Source organism: Plodia interpunctella, chromosome 3, assembly GCF_027563975.2.
Source record: "Plodia interpunctella isolate USDA-ARS_2022_Savannah chromosome 3, ilPloInte3.2, whole genome shotgun sequence".
In the NCBI taxonomy this organism is placed as follows: domain Eukaryota; kingdom Metazoa; phylum Arthropoda; class Insecta; order Lepidoptera; family Pyralidae; genus Plodia; species Plodia interpunctella.
Window position 1 is genome coordinate 10616182 of NC_071296.1, and position 22097 is coordinate 10638278.

Sequence of the window (22097 nt, forward strand, 5' to 3'; positions counted from 1 at the left end):
AAAAATATATAAATTTATTTTGTAGCTAGTTTAATTTCTGTCACTCTGAACAAATCAATAAAAATATGTCTTATCACTTAAACTATAAAAATCACAATCTAATATTGGTACTGTAATGAAATACTGAATAATGATATGGAAAGAGCAGCTAGCCTCCCTAATGACAAGTATTGTGAATTCAGAGCTAATGCTTCACCAAGGGCATCAATACACTAATTCCACACAAATCCTATCATAAAATTGTCATATCACAACTAATTAATTTACACACAAAATTAACGAATAAACATTATTATAACCCTAAACCAAAACATGAGGGGCTGCATAAAAATCTTAATGAAAAATAAGATACATAGAGAAATAAAAGTATAATTTGAAATATAACAAAGTAAAAATACAATAAATTCCACATGAAGTATATGTGGGAGAGAGAATAAAAACAAAATGTTAATGAATTTTTCTGAACATATAATTTTAAATCAATTTTTCTTAAGTGAAGGAACTTCACCACATCAATAAAAATAAAAAACGCAAAATAAATATTGTGCTGTAGTAGAAATAATTTCAACTTGTAACAAAGACTATCAATATAAAGTTTTCATACATTTCGTATTGCTGTCTATGTACTTTTAATGTTACATAGAACACCTAACTCCCAATACCTTGGCTTCTTTTTGCTCAGCAAGATTTATATATTTTACAATTTTGCTATAATATTTATATAGTTTATTATATTCAAAATATTATAAGTAGTGTCACTTTTAAATATCACCTAATTATTTTAAAAAGTCAATGCTACTATTTGTAAAGATACAAGAATATTTTGATAAAAATATGGAAATCTTTTAGAGGTGTTAAAACTACGAATATATTGTTAATGTACTTCTCTTCACACAAAAATAATAAGAAATAGCGTCCATTCCGGCATCTAGCGTGAAGACTATTCGTTGGGCGCTCAAACGAGACAATCGTACAGATCATTTTCACTTAGTAGGTATAGGCGGTGGCGTGTTAATACCTAAGTAATTTAAAGATGTGAAACTTTCATCTAGATCAAATTAGTATTATGTACTTTTATCGTGTGCCTTTTAGTTATAGCCAGGTATATATTGAAAAATTGACAGCTTTTTATAATTGTATCTGGCCAAAATAGTAAAAAATTATGCACACATGTTCAATTTAAATTTTATCTAGATGTTAGGCTTGAGGACGGTCGGGAGAATTTGAAACAAGTATTTTCGTGGTTATCGTAAATGGCGTGAATTTTCACTTTACTAAAATAATTCGAAGCATCGTATCGCCGCTATCGGGATTGAGGTGTGCACTTATACCGCACCACTCCCACCCGGCAAGATGACGTTAATTGAAAGTATGCTCTAAAGCGTCCACTGAAGACATACTTTACATTGACAACAAATTTTCCGACTGCTCGCTGTCAGCTCTCGTCTTGTCAATGTAAAGTATGTCTACAGACGACTACTTAAAGCTCACTTTCAACCGTAACGTTGCTGAGTGGGAGCGGTGAGGTATAACATATAATGTTGCTATAACCTTAATTTTCATCGTCCATAACAAAAAGTAACAGCGGAGTTAGATTCCATTTAAAGATTTACAGCGACATTTGGACACTGTTGGTAAAAGAGAGAATTCACACCGATACGGAAAATACAGAGAACGGCCAATTTAAATTCCACCCGTGAACAAGTAGCTTGTGTCAGTAGTCGGCGAGTGAGTCAGTTGGCAGCGACGGCGGGCTGGTCGGGCTTGTCGTGCGGGGGCGCCGTGTGGGGCGCGTGGGGGCGCTTGGGGCGCGCGCGGCGCCCCTCGCGCTTGTCGCGCTGCACCTCGAACGGGGAGTCCGCGCCCGTCACCTCGCTCTCTTCCTGTGCACATAGGACAATATACATCAGTTATTAAACTAAGTCTACTGCCGACTTCCAAAGACTTTCTTTTTATGTGTGTTATTGTTCACACTGGTGTCCGATTTTATTTAAGTCGCTTAAAGGCATCTGACATTGCTTTTACGACTACATACCGCCATCCAGTGATAAATTGGATTCGAATTTGGAGCATTTTATAGCTAACATTGACAGCTAGCCCACCACTGCTGAGTATGATACATTCACTCCAAAGGGCCAAAGAATTTTTGAAAATTCCATCCCTGAGAGGTGAACGCCGGCGAAGCTAGTAGCTATACGAATGTATCCCACTCACCACATGGCTGAGCACTTGCCCGGGCGTGTCATTCCTCTCGCGGCGGTCTGTCCGCGCGTTCGCCCGCGTGCCGCCCGCCGCCTTCACCATCGGCTCCGGCCTCAGCACGTTGCCCACCGCTTTCGTGCGACCCTCGCGGAACACCTGGTTAATATAAGTGGAAATTTTATGTGAATTTTTCACATAACTGACGAGGAAGAGAGGTCAAAGAACATCTCTCTCATCTAAGCGGATTCATTCGGAGCTGTGACGCTAGCAAAGCTCAAGATTCATGTATAAATTAGCCATTTAATTTTACAGATTTGGCATGATGGCTGCCTTATATCAACCCTCTTTGGGAATGATATTCTTATCTATCAACTGTTAAGACTCTAATCGCATCGTACGGGATATGGAATGGTCCTCTTCTAGGGCGTCTTATTTAACAGTGATATATATAGGGAACCCAACAAGGTATATCAATTGGTACAAATAAGCAAGATGTACACAGTATATAAATACAATTTGATACATTTCAGCTAAACTTTATGGCAAATTCTATTTTCGTGGCGCTATGTCATAAGATTTATTGAAAATATTATATTTATTTATTTTATTTCATTTATAACACACTAGCAGCTCATTAAGCTGATGCATAATATAATTATATATATATATATAATCATGAGGTGTAAGGTGCATAATATCGTCACGTGTGTGCTCAACCACTCACCATCCGCTGTCCGCGGCGCAGATACTCCGGGTGCTTGATGAAGCGGAAGCGCACGCGCGCCTTGTCGCCCGTGCGCAGACAGTCGCGCGACATCGACAATATCGACGCCGTCTGCCGGATGCTGCCGCAGTGCACTGCGCACAACAACAATACTGCTTTTATACGAAATATAAATAAATAAATAGCTCGGAAATAATAATGTTCCATGTTTAAAATTAGTTGTGTAACGCAATTGGTTATGAAAATACACGTGTAGAATACACTGGATGATGAACCATGAACACATGGGTACTTTTTATCCCGAAATTCTCACGGGAGCGAAGCCCCGGGGCGCAGCTAGTGTATCATAATTAGTATAACAGTTATTACCCATGGCCTGGTAGCGCGAGGAGATGGTGGTGGGGTGGTGCAGGACCAATATCTCCCCCTCGAAGATCCAGCAGGCTTGAGGATTCAGAGACGGTGACACCATAACCATGCCTTTTCGGATTTGTGAGCGTTTAATCTGCCAATCAAAATTGTGTCAGAATCAACAGATTGTCCCGGATTTTTCTCTATCTTTTGAACAGATTTATATCATCTAAGGTGAACGTTAAACGATCAATTATATGTGGCCGTCCAAAACAAAATGGACCTTATGGCGACAGGCACTTAGGTTTTTATTGCCGTTGTTCGAATACAAAACAATTTACTTACAACATATAGGGTACTTTCTATCACGAAATTCCCAGGGGAGCAAAGCCTGAAGCTAGTTTATAATCTTCATAGTCGTATCGCTCATGGCGGAGGGTCGTGGTCATTACGTGAAATGAAACACATACAACTTTCTTGGCATTATCAATGGAGTGGTTTGCAATTGCCTTCTCCATTTCACACACAAGTTAATAATAATCAATTAGTGTGTTGGTTTCCTCACGATTTTTACCTTCACCGGAAGCAATGAAAACTACATGAGTCAGGTTGGTATACAAACTCATGTGCCAGGAGTAGGATTCGAACCTTTAGAACCACAGGCGGGCGTCTCAACCATTACATCACCACCGCTTCAAAGTTTATATGTAATAATAGTATATATTAGCTTTTGCCCGCGGCTTGACCCGCGTGAATTTCGTAGTAAAATCTCGGTCATTCTTTAAGAAAAATTACCAATTTTCAGCTTTTTATCTTGAAAATTGTATTAAGTCCCATACAATCTTTCACCCCAATTTGGAAGGAGTTGAGGGTTAATTTTCGAAAAAAATCTGAAACACGTATTTATTAATATATTGTAAACAACTAAAATCCAAATTTTCAAGTCACTAACTTAAACAGTGTAAAACTTTCATATAAAAGTTTATCAGCCCTTTCACGCCCCTCGGGGTGGAATTTCCACAAATCCTCTCTTAGTCCTCTCACCTACACTCCCCAGGGTAACTACATTCCAAATTTCAGCTTCCTACGCCCAGTAGTTTCGGCTGTCAGTCAGTCACTCAGCAACGTAAGAGTTTTATATATATATTGAGACCTTCTTGAGCACGAAGCTGGCAGTCACTCAGCAACGCAAGAGTTTTATATATATATATATATATATTGAGACCTTCTTGAGCGCGAAGCTGGCAGTCACTCAGCAACGCAAGAGTTTTATTTTATATTTATATATATATTGAGACCTTCTTGAGCGCGAAGCTGGCAGTCTGGCCGCCGCGGACCTCGGGCACGGGCATGCGCTTGCGGTGGATGCTCTTGACGAGGATGGGCGCGAAGCGGCCCAGCGGGTCCGGGCCCAGCAGCAGCGTGTCGTTCAGCCGGATCACGCCCGCCAGCGTCGTGCCCGACACCACTGTGCCCACGCCCTGTACACACGACATTTTATATTTATTTATATTTTTTTAAAGAAAACCGACAGCATAAAATTATTAATTGTAGACAAAAAAACAATTACATTTAAGTAAATTATTTATTTATTTCATCGTCATCATCACGTCATTCCGTCTCCGCCAACCATCTCTGTCGTGGGCCATCCTTACCGTTGTTGCCAGCAATTTATTTGTTTATGTACACATAAAACTTGTGACGTTTCCCGATACGATATGTAGGGAAGTTGCGCGAGTGCCGTGCATAAAGTATAAAACTTGCGAATTATTTTTTAGAATCCTTTTTTCAACCTAGAACGATGTACAGTTAACAGTACATCAAATTAATCTGCGTGAACATCTATGGGGCGGTAATAGCGACGATTTTGCAATGGATTTGGGTTGGTTGATGTGCTGTATACTGTACACCACATATACATCATAATGTAATTAACTGAAAATAGAAATGAGCTGACCAGTGGAACCCGTTCACGAGTTGAGGCATTGAGGGTCGGCCATCAAGAAGCTCAACCACATTAGAGCTAACTAAACACCAATTTAACGCAATGTGCAATGTGTATGCACCTACCTGTCGCTAGATGCCTTTAGGCGACTTGAATGAAATCTGATAACACACCCGATGACCAATTTGACCATTTGAGTGAGTATACTGGTCGCTGCGTCGTAAACAAAGTGGAGTCAAATCAAAGACAAATTTCTCAGATATAATAAATCACAAAATCTCAAGTGAAAGACCAATTAAACAAATAGATCACAAACAAAATCCATTGGACTGACCGGCACAGAGTATGTGTCGTCGATTTGAAACTCCGCGGGCTTGTCCTCCTGCGAGGGCATCCGCGTCTTCAGTAGGTTGAGGAACATGGTCAGCAGCTCCAGGTTCTCGCCCGTCACGTTCGACACTTGGAAGATCGGGCATAGCCTGACAATGATACTTGTTATTATGACATCTACTAGCGGGCCGTCCCAACTTCGCTCGGGAATAAACACAATAAATTATACACCTAAACGTTCCTCAGGAATCACACTGTCTAATGGTGAAAACCGCATGAAAGTACGTCCAGTAGTTTTTGTGTTTATCGCTAACAGACAGATAGACGCGGCATAGAATTTTGTTTTATAATAAGTAAGGATTTCAACGTTAACCTATCAATCCTAATCCTAACTAATATTATAATTTATAATTAATATCACATTTATAATTTACAAATGTGATAATAAATTTGTTTGTTACCTCTTCACGCTGTATCTACTCGACCAATCTTCTTGAAATTTTGCATACTTGTAGTTTGAATAACGGAGAAGGGTACCTTTCATCCCGGAAAAATACCTAACTATTCCCGTGGAAAATTCACGCGGGCGAAGCCGCGGGCAAAAGCTAGTTGGACATAAACGTCAAAATGCACTTTGATCGCTAGTTTAATAAATCAAAATCGTGTTTGAGGCGGATAATCTCCGAAATTACCGAACCTATTTCAAAAATTCTTCTTTCATTATTAGAAAGATACGTTATCCAAGATTGCTATAGGCTATATTTTATCTCAAAATTCCCACGGGAACGAAGCCCCGGGCAACATATAGTCATTAACATTTTCAAAATTGACGAAAACAAACGAAATCACATGGCACAAACACATACCTTTGAGAAACAAAATTAGTAGCGCTAACTATGACGTCATCCTTGGTCTTGACCATGACGGGCACCTTCCTGCAGCCCGAGGACTTCAGGATGCGCACGAGCAACTTGAGGTTGTCCTGCAGAACGTTGGGCGGACACATGTCTATCTTTGTCACTACCACGAACACTGGCACCGAGAGGGCGAGCGCTAGACCGAGGTGCTCTTTGGTCATGCCCACTATACCTGCGTTGGCGCCGATCTGTGGAGAAAATGTTTATATAATATCTATTTAAAAAATCCGCATCAAAATACGTTGCTTAGCTTCAAAGATTTAAGCTTACATGGGGAGAGGGGCAGACAGACAGCGGCAGCGATTTTGTATTTTAGTATGTAGAGATAGTGATAGTGAACTGCCTATAAAAATGCAGTCTCTTGAATTTAAAAGGAAAAAAGGTGGATGGAATGGGAATTTAGTCGTTATACACATTGTTGACTGAGTTTGCTCTGAAATGCTAGTAGTTTGTTGCTTTGGGTAAACATTATTTAATTTAGAATATGACGTGAAAAAGTGCCCGTAAAGGCAGGATTAGACTTTGAAAATCTTGAGAAATAGAAAAATTGCTATCCTGTAAGAAATAACATTTAAAAAAATAGTGACCCGAACGAGAGCAGGCCAAAAATATAATTCCTGTTTTATCCACAACGAAGTTATTGGGGGTTAGAAATTGGCTTCAATTGTTTCGAGAAAAGGATGGTACGGCCGTGCCACTTTTTTTGCTCGACTAACGGGGGCACTGCCGTGCCCCCAGATAAAAAGACCCACTAGACAATCATCTTGGACTTCTTTCTTATCCATCTTAGTCCACCGTGTTCTGTTGGTGGCACGTCACCTACACATACGACTAACACTTACCATAAGCATACCGAAGTCGGGCGCATGTCCCGTCATCCCGAACACGGTGGTCTTGAGGTACCGCTCGTGTCCCGCGAGGTCGATGAATGTGATCACCTTAGACGACTTCTCACAGATCTTCACCCAGTCCAGGGTGCCGTGGTCCGGCTTGTTCACCACGTTGCCTGAGATACAATGGCACTCATTGTTACTGCGAATATCGGTACTCGTCAAGGTTGAGAGACACTGTACAAATGAGTTTCTTCGGCATTTCTTATCAGCGTGGTCGTTCCGAAATGCTAGTAGTTTGTAGCTTGTGAGAAATTACTATTTAATATAAACATTGACGTGAAAAAGTGCCTGAGACGGTCTAATTTCTGAATGATTTGAATTTTGAATTTGACAGGGGCGTCGGTTCGATTTCCCATCGAGTCCTGAATTCTTTTCATCACATTATAATATTTGAAAATTGTGCGTGACATAAATTAAACCCATTACCAAATTATAGCTTTGTCCTGTAGTGTAAGACAATGTTATGTACCCCCCACCCTCGCACCTAACTATACATCCAGATATATTTCTGATACCGAACCATCAATTCAATTCAAATCGTTTCAAATGAGTAATTACTCATATATAAAAAGCCCATAAACTTCCGACACCAATCGTCCGGCACAGGTTGAAACATCAAACCAAACAAATATGAAAAAATTATCAATCTGTAAACTTTGTTTTAATTACACGAAAGTCTGAATTACCTGGGAGCCCATTGCTGCTCTTCCAACTGGCCTCTTCCATCGAGGCCAATACCTACTCGTCCTAATAAATTAAACCAATACTAAAAATGTTTATAGGTAACAATAAAGCTACAGCGATATCTCACCCTGGCTGTCGAAGCCGAGGATGTCATTCCCCACGGAGCTGGTCCGGCCGCTCTCCATCTCGTGCTTGTGCCGGAACAGCCGCTGCCGCGCGTACCCCCGCCCGTTGTCTAGCTCCCCGTGCGTCAGCACTCCCAGCAGGGTGGACTTGCCCGCGTCCACATTGCCTACCACCGCCACCCTGGTAACAAGTTTCATTGTCGTACAGTGTATATACACTGAATACAGGGTTACTGGTATTTAATGCATAACCTTCAAAAGGCGCATAAGGTACACAGAAACTAACATCTTTTGTCTAAACGTGATAAATACAAAAAAATATTTTTTTTAGTTTTAATGTCGTTTCTATAAAACGTTAACTCTATGTTCGATTCCGCTACATTATAACGCTACTGTACTGTCTAGTGTTGCTCGGCTATTACATAGAGTTAAGATGTGTAGAATCGCAAATTAGATTGTATTTTTTTTATATGAAAAGAAAAACTATGAATCAAATGAAGTCGTAGAATAAAAGTTGCTTGTTTTGATGTACCCAAGTAGTCTTTAGGAGGTTTTGCGTTTGGTACCAGTAACCCTGTATATAATCTATCAAACAATTTGTTAGGGAAGAAGGTGGTGGATTTTAGTACAACAAGTAATAGGGAATCGCGCCGACCCCAGGTAATGGGAGGAAGTAAGGAAGATGATGATAACAGTTTGTATGATACAGGGTACTTAGGGTTACCAGTTAACCTGTACCACATTAGGGATTTCGGGGAACTGGGTGAAAGTATTTACATACATACTCGTATATAAATACAATTTGTATACTTTATTGTGTACTTACATTGTTATATTACCAACTGATAAAAAAATATACATAAATTTATATTTAAAAAAATGGTAAGCCCTTCTGGCATGATAGAGACCAGCACTGTTTTAATGAGTTTTTTCGGCATTTCTTCTCAGCAGTGGTCGTTCCGAAATGCTAGTAGTTTGTAGCTTTGGTAAACATCATTTAATTTAGAATATGACGTGAAAAAATGCCAGTGAAGGCCTAATTTCTGAATAAATTATTTGATTTTGACAATTTTGTTATAGTTAAATGTTGTGTTGGTGACCTCACCTGATCTCCATAAAGTCAGTGTTGTCGACTTCCGTCCTCAGGAGGTACTGCCCCGTGAGACCTGACCCGCAGTCCCAACGCCTCAGCTCCACACATGACACTCTCTCTGCGCTCACTAACGATTGCAGGGTTGCCACACTGGCACTGTACTCGTCTTCTGTGAGCCCCTGACCATCTGTCACGAAATTATATATGTTTAAATGTCTGCAGGGTTATTATTTTTACATAATAATTTGTAATGCTGGGAAGAACAGTGACTCCTAACAAATGTAGCTTATACCTAAAAGGATACTTCTTGCACTTGTTGTACATAAGTTTTCAATAAATATTTACATTTTCAATAATCAAGTTTAATATCAGCAGACTCTGGGCTCTGACACACATTGGATAAGAAGAAACAGGAAAAACTCAGATGAGAAAAGGAATTAAGTTTACATCAATCATCATCATAGCTCCTAAATTCAATAAATCATATATTATAAATAAAGTTACAGTTTTATTTTACAATTGGAAAAAAATATTTTTTCTTGGTTGATCAAAATAGTCCGATTGGTTTAGAAAAAACCGCCATTCTAACGTCACAGTCTGGGCTCATAATATCAGAGCTTGTATAAAATATATGTATGTGTGTTTTGTCCATATATATTCATTTTATTTTTCATTTTTATATTTTAAAGAGATTTTAAATATTTTTGCTATAAGTGCAATTGACTATTTTTACTTGTTAGCTTATAAATAAATAGGTTTGTATGGAGAGATGAAAACGTAAATCAACTATAGCAGTTGATTCAATAATGTTATGGTAAATGACTTCTTAAAAATCTAATTTATTATGGCAGTCTCTTGTCCAAATAAATATTTGACATATATGTTTCACAAATAGATCTATGTAAGTTTAAGTAGATAATTTCAAAGTATTAACTTTATATGCAATTGCAGATTACTGTGGTTATACTGGAGTGAGTGGTTTATACTGGAGCCTTATATGGACTAAAACATGGCGAAAACCACAGAGATCTTGGATGGATCATATCAAAGAGATCATAGTAGTCATTTGTTTATCATTTAGTTTATCATTTAGGGGAATCCCCAATAAATGATAAACAATTGCCAAGCAATTGAAACAATGACCATTACTTGAGCAACTATTTCTGAATGCTTATAATTTTTTTATGCAATATCATGAACACATCAGCAGATAAGAAAAATTTCTTAGTATTTACACAAGGTAGATAATCTCTGATAAAATAGTTATTATGATCAAGATATAACACATATACCAGGGTTCGTACATAATAGTTGGTGCATTTATCTCTCTTCTCATCTAATCTATGATTATCTGTGACTAGCTCCACAACGCAGGCAGATTTTGTTAGGCAACAGCCTCAACCAATCTTTACACCAAAAACACCTGACAGTTTTTATGTGAAGAGGGGACAAGGACAAACAATACACATTTTATACATTCATGATTCAGGAACTACATACAAATGGGGAATCCTGGTCGCTAACTTTTGTTTATCAATAGTTATCAGATAGGCTCACCTTCTCCATGGCCAATGTCATAAATAATTTCACCGTTTCCTGCCTCTAGCCTCTCCAGCATTTCTTTCTGTAGCAGCTCATACTGGTTCGATGTGGGGCTCACCAGCACCATCTAAAGGGAAAGTATTACTAAACTAAGAACTAATAAAGTTCAATAAATCATGTATGTGTAAATAATTACAGTATTATGTAATGTACTAACAATGACTAATTTGATAAATATGGTGTAACAAATATAAAAATCCACTCATATTATGAAACCACATTATTAATATTAATTCTTTTAAATATAATAAATTATGTAAATGTATTGAAGATTTTATCTTCCTGATAGTTAATGGGCAAATGTTTGGCATCATACCAGATGTTAGTAAACAACAACAAAGATTTCTCAAGGGCTTCATACCTTTCCTCTAATACTTGTATAATCTGTCTCGCTCTCAGGGAAGCCCTCGGGCTCTTCCATCGGGCTAGACTTCGCTGGGGAATCCAAAATGCTATCCATTTTTTTATTAGTATTCTTCTTGGTCTCGACTTATCGAAAACTATTACACCATTATGTCATCACGCAAATCCTGAAAAATTAAGTTATCGTGGTTAAATCTCCTATGACTATTATAGATATAGAATAAAAGTATATCACTAATTATATTTTATAAACATAATTACACCGAATGATCAAATAAATTCTGGTAAAAGGAACCAGTAAGAAACCAACATATTGAATATAAAAAAAAACATATTTCAACTGTTACTAAAGCTTTTCATGTCAATTCTAATACAACCTCTAATTTTATCTAATTAATGATTCATTATACTCACGTCTTAATAGTTTTTTATTGAATTTACGATAGAATAGATTTCAGCTATACCAAACACACACTAAAACAGATGGAATGGAACAAATGCCAACTTTTTGACAACTCAGCCCACAAAACGCAAATATCGTGTTTTTTTTTGCAATCTCCTGTGGTTGCAACATACATACACAAACAGCCAAGTTGTTTTTTTTAGCCTATTCCGTACAGTCGACAGTATATCAAATTCAACTATTTCATTGTAAATTTTTCGCTAATAGTACCGTGGCATTAATGACATAAGGGCTAATGCGCCGTATAACTTGACATGCGTTTGACTGTACTTGACAGAATGTCGTTGACATTTCCTCCTCTCAGTTTGTGACTTGACTACTATTGACTTGACAAAGCTGTCAAAAGCAAAGCTTCTTCATAAAAGCACTGACTTTTTTTAACGAAAATAAATAAACTGTTTATTTCCAATTATTCTTCTGCACTATAAATTAATTTGTTATAAAATCAGTGATCAGTGGCTTTAGACAGAATATGGTTCTGTGGATAACACTCTCTTTGAATAATCAATATGGGTGATTTAAATTCATCAGATTGTTCCTGGAAGAAAATGGTTATAGCGAAAGCAAATCATGAATGGGTTTCTAAAATTAAGTGTGAAAATACCGAAACTTTGATTGTAGAGGTTGAAGAACCTGTGGGAAGCACTACTAATTTCAGTATACCTGAGGAGAGCCCAATGTGTTATGGGAATATTAAATCAGAAAATGGAGATATTGACGCTATGCATTCTGTCGGTGAACCAGAGATTTTTACTCAATCTTTAGATCCTTTGATGATAGCGGAGCCCAAGCAGCGCCGTCGCCGCAGTTCAGTCGCTAAGAGCCCCAAAAATGAGACGCCAGATGAGAGAGCAGCAAGATTGGCAAAAATGTCTGCATATGCAGCACAAAGACTTGCCAATGAATCTCCAGAGCAGCGTGCAGCTAGGTTAAAGAGGATGTCTGAATATGCAGCTAGACGGTTAGCACAGGAGACAAGTGAACAAAGAGAACAAAGGTTGGCTAGAATGTCTGCATATGCAGCTAAGAGACTCGCCCAAGAGACACCGGAGCAAAGACGCAACCGCCTCTCTCGTATGTCAGCTTATGCTGCCCGAAGACAAGCCATGAAGAAAGTCATGAATAGTAAAGACCTTCCAAATCCAAATATCAATCATGGCATGCCTAACCAAAGTTGAGATACCAACATTACTTTAACATTTATTCAGAAGTGTTTGTTACATTTTCAACCCTCATCTGTTTTCTATACACTTTCAGTGAATCGGTAAAGAACAAGGATGCCTTTAATCCAGTTATATGTTTATTCACAGTTTGTATTTGATATAAGTTAAAACTATTTATTATTATCTGATGTTTGTACTAACATATTGTATTTTTTCTTTTTGGCTATTGGTTTGATTGTATTGCCTGCTATTATAGTTAAGGTTAATATAGAATTGTCTTATGAAAATGCTTCATGCAGTATTTGCATGTATTGAACTAAGCAAATAGCAATATATTTATGGATACATGTTAATCTAAAGATATATTTAGTAATGGATATGATCATCACAAAAGTAGTTACATTCAGGAGAATAGAAAAATCAATGTCATTTCATTATTTTTATTCTATCTATTATAAGATGTATAGATGTGAAAATAAAATACATTTATAATACTTATAATCAAAACAACTAAATTGTACAGGTAACAGAATATGAAGTTACCCAAATTGTGTAGTACAAAACGGTTGGTATATTTATCTTATCTTTAACAGACAGATGTGTAGTTGTGTGTACATTCAGATTTTTAACAAACTTCCAAAAATGGAGGAAGGTATTGTATAGGGTTGTTCGGCATTCTAATATATAAAAGATCTCATGTCTGAAATAGAGAAGAATTGAAAATGGGTAACTTATAATCTGTTATCATAAATAAAGTTTGGCAGATGAGATTCAACTAGTCGAGGAATGTTAACTCAGTCTATATCTATCTCTTATCTATATAACCCTACACCTATAGAAATAAGAACATAAATATATTTTTAACAAATGTAGAATATATACATACAGATAATCTTAGTTTAATTTATTGAGTTCACAATTAGTTGTTCATTATCACCTATGATTATTTCTGTAATAATTCAATCTTAATAGCAGTAAATTATCATATTTATAACGCCTTATAAATAGGTATTATTTATCACAATAATACTATACAAATATGCAATAAAATGCATTAATAGTAGTAGCAGCATTATGTCTAAAAAATCTATTTGAAAACTATGTAACAGATTGGTTGAATAAATTTCTTTCTTCATAATATGCACAGTACATGACATATACCTTTGTAGAAAGGATTTAATGTAGTCACATATTAATTTAAAATTTCAAATATATATTCTCATAGCCTATAAACTTGAAATGTTCAACATCAATTGATCAAGAATTGAAAAATATCAATTGATAAAAGAAATATTTGAAATAACAACTGAGTTTTATCTATAATTTGTTAAATAAAAAAAAATGTATAACTGCAGCATTATATAACAATGTGTAATACGCAGTGTGAGTATAAAAAGTTAAATATTTATATACAAACTATGTTATACTACCAAGATTTATCGCTCATCAAAAAGCCAAATGGTTTGCTATGGTCTATTGTGTCTTTCTAATAAACTTATTCACAATGGTTTGCACTAAGCAGAATTAGGCACCAATCACGACTGGAGCTCGCTGCATTCCCAAGAACTTTATATGCAAGATACATGTATTGCTATCTCATCTGTGGCTCCTCTCGCAATACATGTATGCGTAACGTGCAGATATAAAGTGTTGTTACCATACAGTAATACCTTTCAATGCGCAAGGAGAGGTCGGGTCACAGTTGTAAGAGATAGCAATACATGGGCTTTGAATCAAACAGTTCTCAGCAATGCAGGTATTACATATAGCTTCATGGCGTCATTACATAGCGGCATAGATTGACAAGTAGGTAACCTTTTATGCGCTTATAGTCATAATATCATCACATCTAGACAAACTAATACAGTAAACTTGATATACATCATATTCCATAATATATTCTGCATACTGTATGCGTTAATTCCCGAAAATTCAGGCCGGCACATCACTGACAATACAATGCAGAAAAACATAATATCATATCCTATTTCAAATAGAGTGGGCACAAATAGAATTGAAAAGTTTATATTTCACAGCAGTCACAATTTCACAACATAAAAGTATTGGTGTCTTATTCGACTTCGTACAAAGTCGGCAGCGGCATAGTTTGACAAGCAGTGGAAGTCTTGTGAACAGCATCACAATCGTCGTCGCCTTCGGTCACGTAATAATGGTCGGCGGGCAGCCTAGCGATGAATCCGTCCTCTCCGAATATGGTGTAGTACCCGGTCTGACGGACGAAGGTGTGGTAGGGGTCGTGGACGTAGTGCAGGTGCTGCGTGTCGGTGCGGACACAGAAGTTGGGCGCTCCGGGCGCCGGCGGGCGCTAGCACAGCGGCTGCGAGGGCACGCCCGGGGCGCCCAGCAGCTGCCGCGTCGACGACGTCGAGCTGTACGAGTCTCCGGACGACCGCACGCTCGACTGCGACAGCGGGGTGCCTGGAATATCACGTCGGTATCATAGGTCACAGTACAGAGCTATTCCGCAGAGCTAAAGACATAAAGGAGTTAACAATACTGATAAATAAATATATTAGGACAAATCACACAGATTGAACTAGCCCCAAAGTAAGTTCGAGACTTGTGTTATGGGATACTAACTCAACGATACTGGGCCAATCAGAAAAAGATCATTTTGCATCATGTCCCGACCGGGGATCGAACCCGGGACCTCTTGGTTCAGTGGCAAGAACTTTACCACTGCACCACCGAGGTCGTCAACTGATAGCTAACTTATACTAATTGGAGAGAGGCACGAATACAGAGGCATGTTTTTACATACCGGGTAGGGACGTGACGTGATGGGGCAAAGCCCAGCGCTGGGGCGCACACTCTACTACATTGTTAGCTGTCTCCTGCAAAAGAAATTATACATTCAACCTAGAAGGCTTGAAAGATCACGATTTTGAGGACCAAAAGACTTTGCATTAATTATACAACGAAATATTTACATGAGCTGAGCAGATCTGAAAATATTCGCCGTCAGATCACACACAGGACATTCCCAACATACCGCACACAATACAAATGAAACAGTTACATGAACATGAGAGCGCAAATTATAACAATAAAGCAAACACAAATAGATTACATTGTACGTTTTACAAAGTACCATGATCGCTTTAAAAAATCGACTTTTTAACACACTTTACAAAATTTGTTACGCTAATAATTAAATAATAAAACGAATCAAGCTAAAATAAACTCAAAAACAACACAAAGCTTCTAAAAACCAAAAACACAAAATGGCGGTCGAAACGTTGCAAAACAAGATGGCTGATGGAGTCAAGATGGCGGCGGGCGATCAGCTGACTTACGGCGGGGGGGGCGCCCGGCAGCAGCGCGGCGCCGGGCTCCTCCGGCGTGAAGTACTCGGAGTCCGACGCCGCCGGCGGGGACTCCGCCACGGCTGCCACCATATTTCTATTATTTCTACTCGACATTCGTTGGTTTGATAGATTTATCACAGATTCAAAGTTTTCTGACTAAACAGGTATTTCGTGATTGTTAATTTCGTTACAATTTTTGTTTTACTAGCGTGCATTAACATAAGAAATTTGACATTTGCACGTGAAATTTCAAGTCTATTATCGTACCGCTCGGGACCGATACTCACGCAACACAAAAGTTCACTTCATCTGTTTTCTCAATTTTTTTCTGAAGGTTCTACGTTTACAAAAAATCACAATCAAAAAGTTCGAGCGAACGCATCGACCGATCAAACTTCTTCGTTTGTAAATTTGCTTCAAGCCATCGAAAGAAAATTTGAAGAAAATTGATGATTGTCATTTGAGCTTTCTATATCCAATGAAGAGACAATAATACCTAATATTATTTCAAAATAATATGCGTTGTAAATCAAAGTGAAAAATAAAGTTTCCTATTTTATTATTATTTCGCTACCGAATATAATAGCTATTAACAACAAACATGATAAAAGAAATTGTATGCATTGATAAGCATGATTGCTTATGTCAATGAGATAATGGTAATCAATCGCATTAAGTGCAGACAAGCGTCGCGATGTATAAACAATAAATAGCTTATGAGATGTCAAAGATTTTTTAATCCATTCTACTATGGAAGAGTTATCTCAATTCAATGAAACATATCATTGAAGTGCCAAGTTTTTAGACAGTGTGGCAAAGAGTGACCAACTACCATTAAGTGTCCAAGTACTACATTACAACCAATAGGCTTTCTGTCTATAATCGTCATAGAATCCCAGGGTTCCACTCCAGTGGAAGTTTTGCCGTAAAAATGTATTTAAAAAAACCCGTACCCCCCACATACACATGGACAGACAGCTGTAAGCGACATTGAGAACTACTGAAAAAAAAAACTCATTTAAACAGTGTCCCTGTCATGCCTGAAGACTTTGACACCGACCATGACCATGACCATTTATATATATATATATATTTAAGTGTGAAAGCAACGGTGTCACTCACAGTTGTCGCGGTCGGGCGCGGCGTCGTCGGCGCGCAGCGCGCCGTTGGCGGGCGGCGGCCCCGCGCTGCAGCAGCTGGCCTCCTTCACCGCCTGCCGGTACCCGTTAACATCATTACGATAAATCGAGAGTTTGGTTCGTGTTTACATTTCACTTCTCGATCGAATCGATTCGAAGTGAGCGTCAGCTAACGCAAAAACATGTTTTACTAACCGATTAGGGCGGTGGCCTAACAGTTATGTTAGAAAAATAACAAAAAATGTTTTCCAAATCGAATGGATAACGTCCCCCGCGTTCTCCTGCGGGGAGGGGAAGTGACTCATTTTGTGTTAGCGTTCGCTAAAGAAAGAGGTAGGGCAGCACAGCGCAATATGGAGTAAACTAACATAACAACAGTAGGCGCAGCGGACGGCCGGTTTTCCTAACTTGTTTTTATAACATGTTTTGTTAGAAAATTGGCGCTCCGGACCCGACTTTAGGAAAAACACAATGTCATTTTATATTGATTAAGCCGGCTACACATTATCGCCGAACTCAGCTACATGGCGACGTGAACGTGACTCACCGGCGGAGTGAGCAGCGGGGACACGCTGTCGGGCTCCAGCGCCGGCCGCAGCGACAGCCGCGAGCGCCGCAGCTCGTGCGCGGAGCCCGACGCCGGCGACGACTGCAGCGACCCTGTGTCTGTGTCGCCCGGGTAGTTTAAGCTCAGGGACGACTGGAATACATTACAAATATATTTACTATATAAGCTAAATTGATAGACCGTATAACAAACACTGCCTTCGATTGTTGAAAACACGAGCGTAAAGTACACTTAATCTACCTCTACTTTGACAAATCGTATTATATGAAATAAAATTTAAATAAATCACATTCTAAAAAGTACCGTGTTCTTGACTATCTCACGACGAAAAAACGACTAAAAAGCATAAAAAAAGCACATTCGGTTAAACACATTGCCTCGTGAAGTCTCGTTTAGCATGTCTTACATTACAATATTTGAGATAACATTTTCATGCATTCAAAATTAGAACTAAAGAATTTCATTTTTTTAGATATTTATAAGTAATTTTTTATTTTTTAATAATTTGTGTTTATTAGTTTTAATTTCTTTTACTTGTATAAGGTAGCTTGTAGCTTAGGTTAAAAGTTCTATATTTGAAAAAGACAGTAGACAAAAAGTTGAGTGACCTTAGATTTGACGTCTCCGTGATTGTTGTAGAGCAGCGGGCTGCTGGCGGCCGCCTTGTCGCAACGTTTGCCGTCCTGCTCGCGCGCCAGCAACACCGACATGCGGAACTGTACATTTATATTTTAATAAGTTTATTTCTTCTAACACAAGAGATGGTGATTTTCTACGAAATAGACACTTTTTTTTTGTTTATTTAATATATGCTGTATGTTATAAATTTAATTATTTTGCTGACTATTATTATGATTGTTTGCGGAACAAGAATTTCCGTCTGAATTTTTTAAAATAATATGTAAAGTTTGTTTTATAATATATAAAGAGATTTATTTATCATCAAGATTAACATCTGATGAAGCCTTATTAAGAAATGGTTGAATTTGGATCGACTTAGGGGGATTTCTTGGAGGGACTCTTTGCCCAGCAGTGGGACAGGATAAGTTAAACAAAACAGCGAAACAGCAGACCTCGGGAGTGGCGGCGTGCCGCTTGCTGGCGAGGCTGGAGGACGAGCTGCGCTCCAGGTTGCAGCGGTTCAGGATCTCAGCCGCCTGCGGTTATGACGTCAACACTAAGGCGCGTAATGTGAATTCGTATACTTAATATTAATATACGCAAGACCCATATTTTTCAATTTACGTCTTTGGAGAAAAGGCTGCGGGTGAAGTTTGTTGCGCCGCTTCTTCTTCACTTGCGCTTTGGAAATCGGCAGTGGAATTTTTAGATGTCAATAAGTAATGTATTGTAAATCTGAATATCAACGGACCTGTTTCGAAGACAATATCTATAAAGTAGTATTGTTAGACTCAATTTTTTTATTGGTATAAGCTAGGCAAATACATTTTGAATTTAAGAGTCGAATATAACTATAATGTTTACCTGTTCTGCCGTGTCAGTGTCGGGGCTGGCAATGGTGGGTGCGGGTGCGCGGGGCGCCGCGGGCGGGGGAGGGCGGGCGGCCCCCGGCCCGTTGAGGGCCTCCAGCAGCGACACGGGCTCGTACCCCGCCGGGATGTTCTCCATGCTGCCCTGTTAACCAACCATTTTTGGATTTCGTCATTTTCCAAAATTTTGTTATTTTCAAAAATTATCCAATTTGTCATAGAAGTTTTAAAATGTTGTCATTTTAGGAGGTTCTCAGCCTGAGGGATACAGTATGGTTGGCGTCGTGTAAACAATAAAAATAGTAAACTTCTGGTCCTTCTGCGTGGCAGTCGTTGGCCTGGTGACACTCACATCGGTGGCGCTAGCAGCGGGCGGCGGCGCGGGCGAGGCGGCGACGCGCTGCAGCGCTCGGATCTGCAGCAAGGCGCGGAAGGGCGCCCGGCAGATGGGGCAGTTGTTGGCCTGGTAGCGCAGCGAGTCCGCGCACGAGTTGCACAGGCACAGGTGCCGGCAAGGCAGGATCAGCGTGTCCCGCACGTCGCACATGCAGATCACGCACTCCGACCCGCCGTCTTCCGTCTCCTCGTCAGAACTTGGCTGTCGAAGCAACACACATTTCAGACCACTATGGAATACAATTTGAAATGTTAAATGAGGATGAGACATGTTCAATGCTAACCTTAGTGTCCAAGTTCTTGTTCTCGATACCGTAGATCTCCTGCAGCAAGTAGCACAGGCCGTCCACAAACAGCTTCTGTTTGAGAGCCTTCAGCACGTACGTGCCGTCCGAGTGCTTCTCCACAATTGCTATGGTCGTGTGAGACTGACGGATTTCTGAAATTTCATGGATTGATAAGATATAACGCCTTGTTGAATCTCTGTCCCATCTCGGGTTCTGGTAGCATTTGGGTCATAACTTGAGGCTCAGGTCTAATATTAAAAAAAGCCACTAATCAACTGGTCACCTAGTCGATTAGTGGCTTTGTTTTTATACATTTTCGACACGCAACATATTGTTTTCTCCTTCTCATTACAATTCACATGAGTGAGATAAAAAAAAATCTAATATTAGTGAATAAAGAATCAGACAAAATGTCTAGCGATTCCCACCATACTTTCGCTAAATGAATGAGTGAAATTCCTAATTATTTTGTTTCAAATGTACACTGTCTTACCATCTTGCCCTTCATCAACGACACAATATATAGCTATGGGTATTATCTCCCTGTCCGCATTGTACACCAAGTCCTCTTCAGGATGGCGGGACGGGTCGAACACATGGGAGATCTGGCAGAATTGCTGGTTGGCACCTTTCTTGTAGTGGTAGGTTTGTGATGTCATGGCTGGGTCACGCGGGTAGTATCTGTGGAAAAATTGTGTTTTGTGCACTATATGATCAATAATAATAATTGATCAATAACAAGCTATGCTATGACGCCATTCAATAAAATATATTTACAATCCTACTACTAATAACATATATGTGTATGTATGTTAGTTATTCTTTCATGCAAACTAGCAAAATCTACTGGATTATGAAATTTAATATGTTATGAAAATAACTATATAGGTATTTTTATTGTTATTTTTTAAGTCTAAAAGTATAGCTGTGTAAAAAAATATATGTATATTACGAAAGTTTCGAAGCTCTGATTTTATTTACAGAATGGAAAAACTTACACAACTCCAGCAGGTGTGACCTCCTCAGTACAGAAGTAGAATATTGTGATGGCACAGCGAGCATCGCAGTCAAATGTGAACTCTATATTATAATAAGTCCCTTTCCCGTTACTGTCCACGGACTTCACAACTCCATCCCCGATCTTGTTCTCTGCTAACTTGGCCACTGGTTCCGGACAGCGCACAAACCTCAGAGATTCTTTTCTGATATTCACAAGGCTTTTCAAAGTTTTTGTTGGCTCATTGGATTGTGGAGGAGGGTACGGGAACTAAAAATAAATATTTAAATTTTCACTGAACCGCCTAAAGTAATTTCTTACTAATATAATTTTTATCTTCTATTTACTATATAATAAATGCATGGAAATGATTTGATCACTCAATAATATATTGCAAAGAAAATATGTATTGAATTCAAGTTTACAAAAACACATATTAAAAAGTGACTATGAAGAATAATACTAAATTCTTGTAACATATCATATGTACACCTATGTTATTTAAAATTTTTACTCACAGGTGTAGGTCTACTTCCAAGAAAGTTTAGATCAGCGTTTTCTCCAAATAAGTATGCTTCTGGTTGTGGTGTATCAAATCTTTCACCTCCCATTATGAAGTGGCTCCCGAAGTAATTGCCTAAACATTGACCTCTTTGTTTAGTTGATCGATATTTAATTCAGTATTGAAAATCAAGATAGTATTGAAAAAGCGCAACCAATGAAGAGTTGTTATAGTAATTAGATGGGTTGTATCATTGGTAATTGCAAAAATATAAAAGGTCAAGTTACCTGATCGTGGTGGATATTTATAAGCGTGATTTGAGACCACATCAGCTTCTTCCACCCCTGCATTTTGCCTACTAGTCAAAGCACCCATTTTGAAATCTTGAAGTAAAAATTACAATTTCAGTTTTCTAACTATATCAAAAACAGATTCATTTTTTTTTTCTTGGGAAAGAAAGAAAAGTGGATGGATTGGATTTCTTCAGACAGAAAATAATTTGTTTTGACAGAAGTTTGACACATTATAGCAAAA

At 38.5% G+C, this 22097-nt stretch overlaps 3 protein-coding genes across 4 annotated transcripts; 1 reads left to right on the top strand and 2 right to left on the bottom strand.

Annotated features, from left to right (window-relative positions):
• Positions 1–13: 13 nt before the first annotated feature.
• Dgp-1 lies at positions 14–11798 on the bottom strand. The gene is made up of 13 exons (XM_053769288.1): positions 11644–11798; positions 11228–11396; positions 10822–10933; positions 9277–9451; positions 8174–8352; positions 7312–7475; positions 6419–6657; positions 5557–5701; positions 4576–4758; positions 3296–3431; positions 2927–3060; positions 2215–2358; positions 14–1883 (listed from the first exon to the last, which is right to left on the bottom strand). The coding sequence occupies exons 2-13, from the start codon at positions 11324–11326 to the stop codon at positions 1734–1736; spliced, it is 1860 nt and encodes a 619-aa protein (XP_053625263.1). The 5' UTR covers positions 11327–11396; positions 11644–11798; the 3' UTR covers positions 14–1733.
• Positions 11799–12010: 212 nt separating this feature from the next.
• Positions 12011–13744, top strand: LOC128683411 (uncharacterized). Its single transcript, XM_053769039.1, has one exon. It carries the CDS (start codon positions 12202–12204, stop codon positions 12868–12870), a length of 669 nt encoding a protein of 222 aa, XP_053625014.1. The 5' UTR covers positions 12011–12201; the 3' UTR covers positions 12871–13744.
• On the bottom strand, positions 13280–22080 carry Mrgn1 (Mahogunin ring finger 1). Of its 2 annotated transcripts, XM_053769038.2 has the most exons (14): positions 21851–22080; positions 21580–21698; positions 21063–21331; positions 20558–20745; positions 20062–20216; positions 19734–19979; positions 19377–19526; positions 18965–19048; positions 18500–18607; positions 17871–18023; positions 17307–17397; positions 16173–16264; positions 15638–15710; positions 13280–15294 (listed from the first exon to the last, which is right to left on the bottom strand). In XM_053769038.2, the coding sequence occupies exons 1-14, from the start codon at positions 21936–21938 to the stop codon at positions 15182–15184; spliced, it is 1929 nt and encodes a 642-aa protein (XP_053625013.1). In that variant the 5' UTR covers positions 21939–22080; the 3' UTR covers positions 13280–15181. The 2 variants fall into 2 exon arrangements, 1 of the variants encoding a protein (XP_053625013.1); XR_008406288.2 differs by lacking the exon at positions 16173–16264 and having other exon boundaries at positions 15225–15294; positions 21851–22077.
• Positions 22081–22097: the final 17 nt, after the last annotated feature.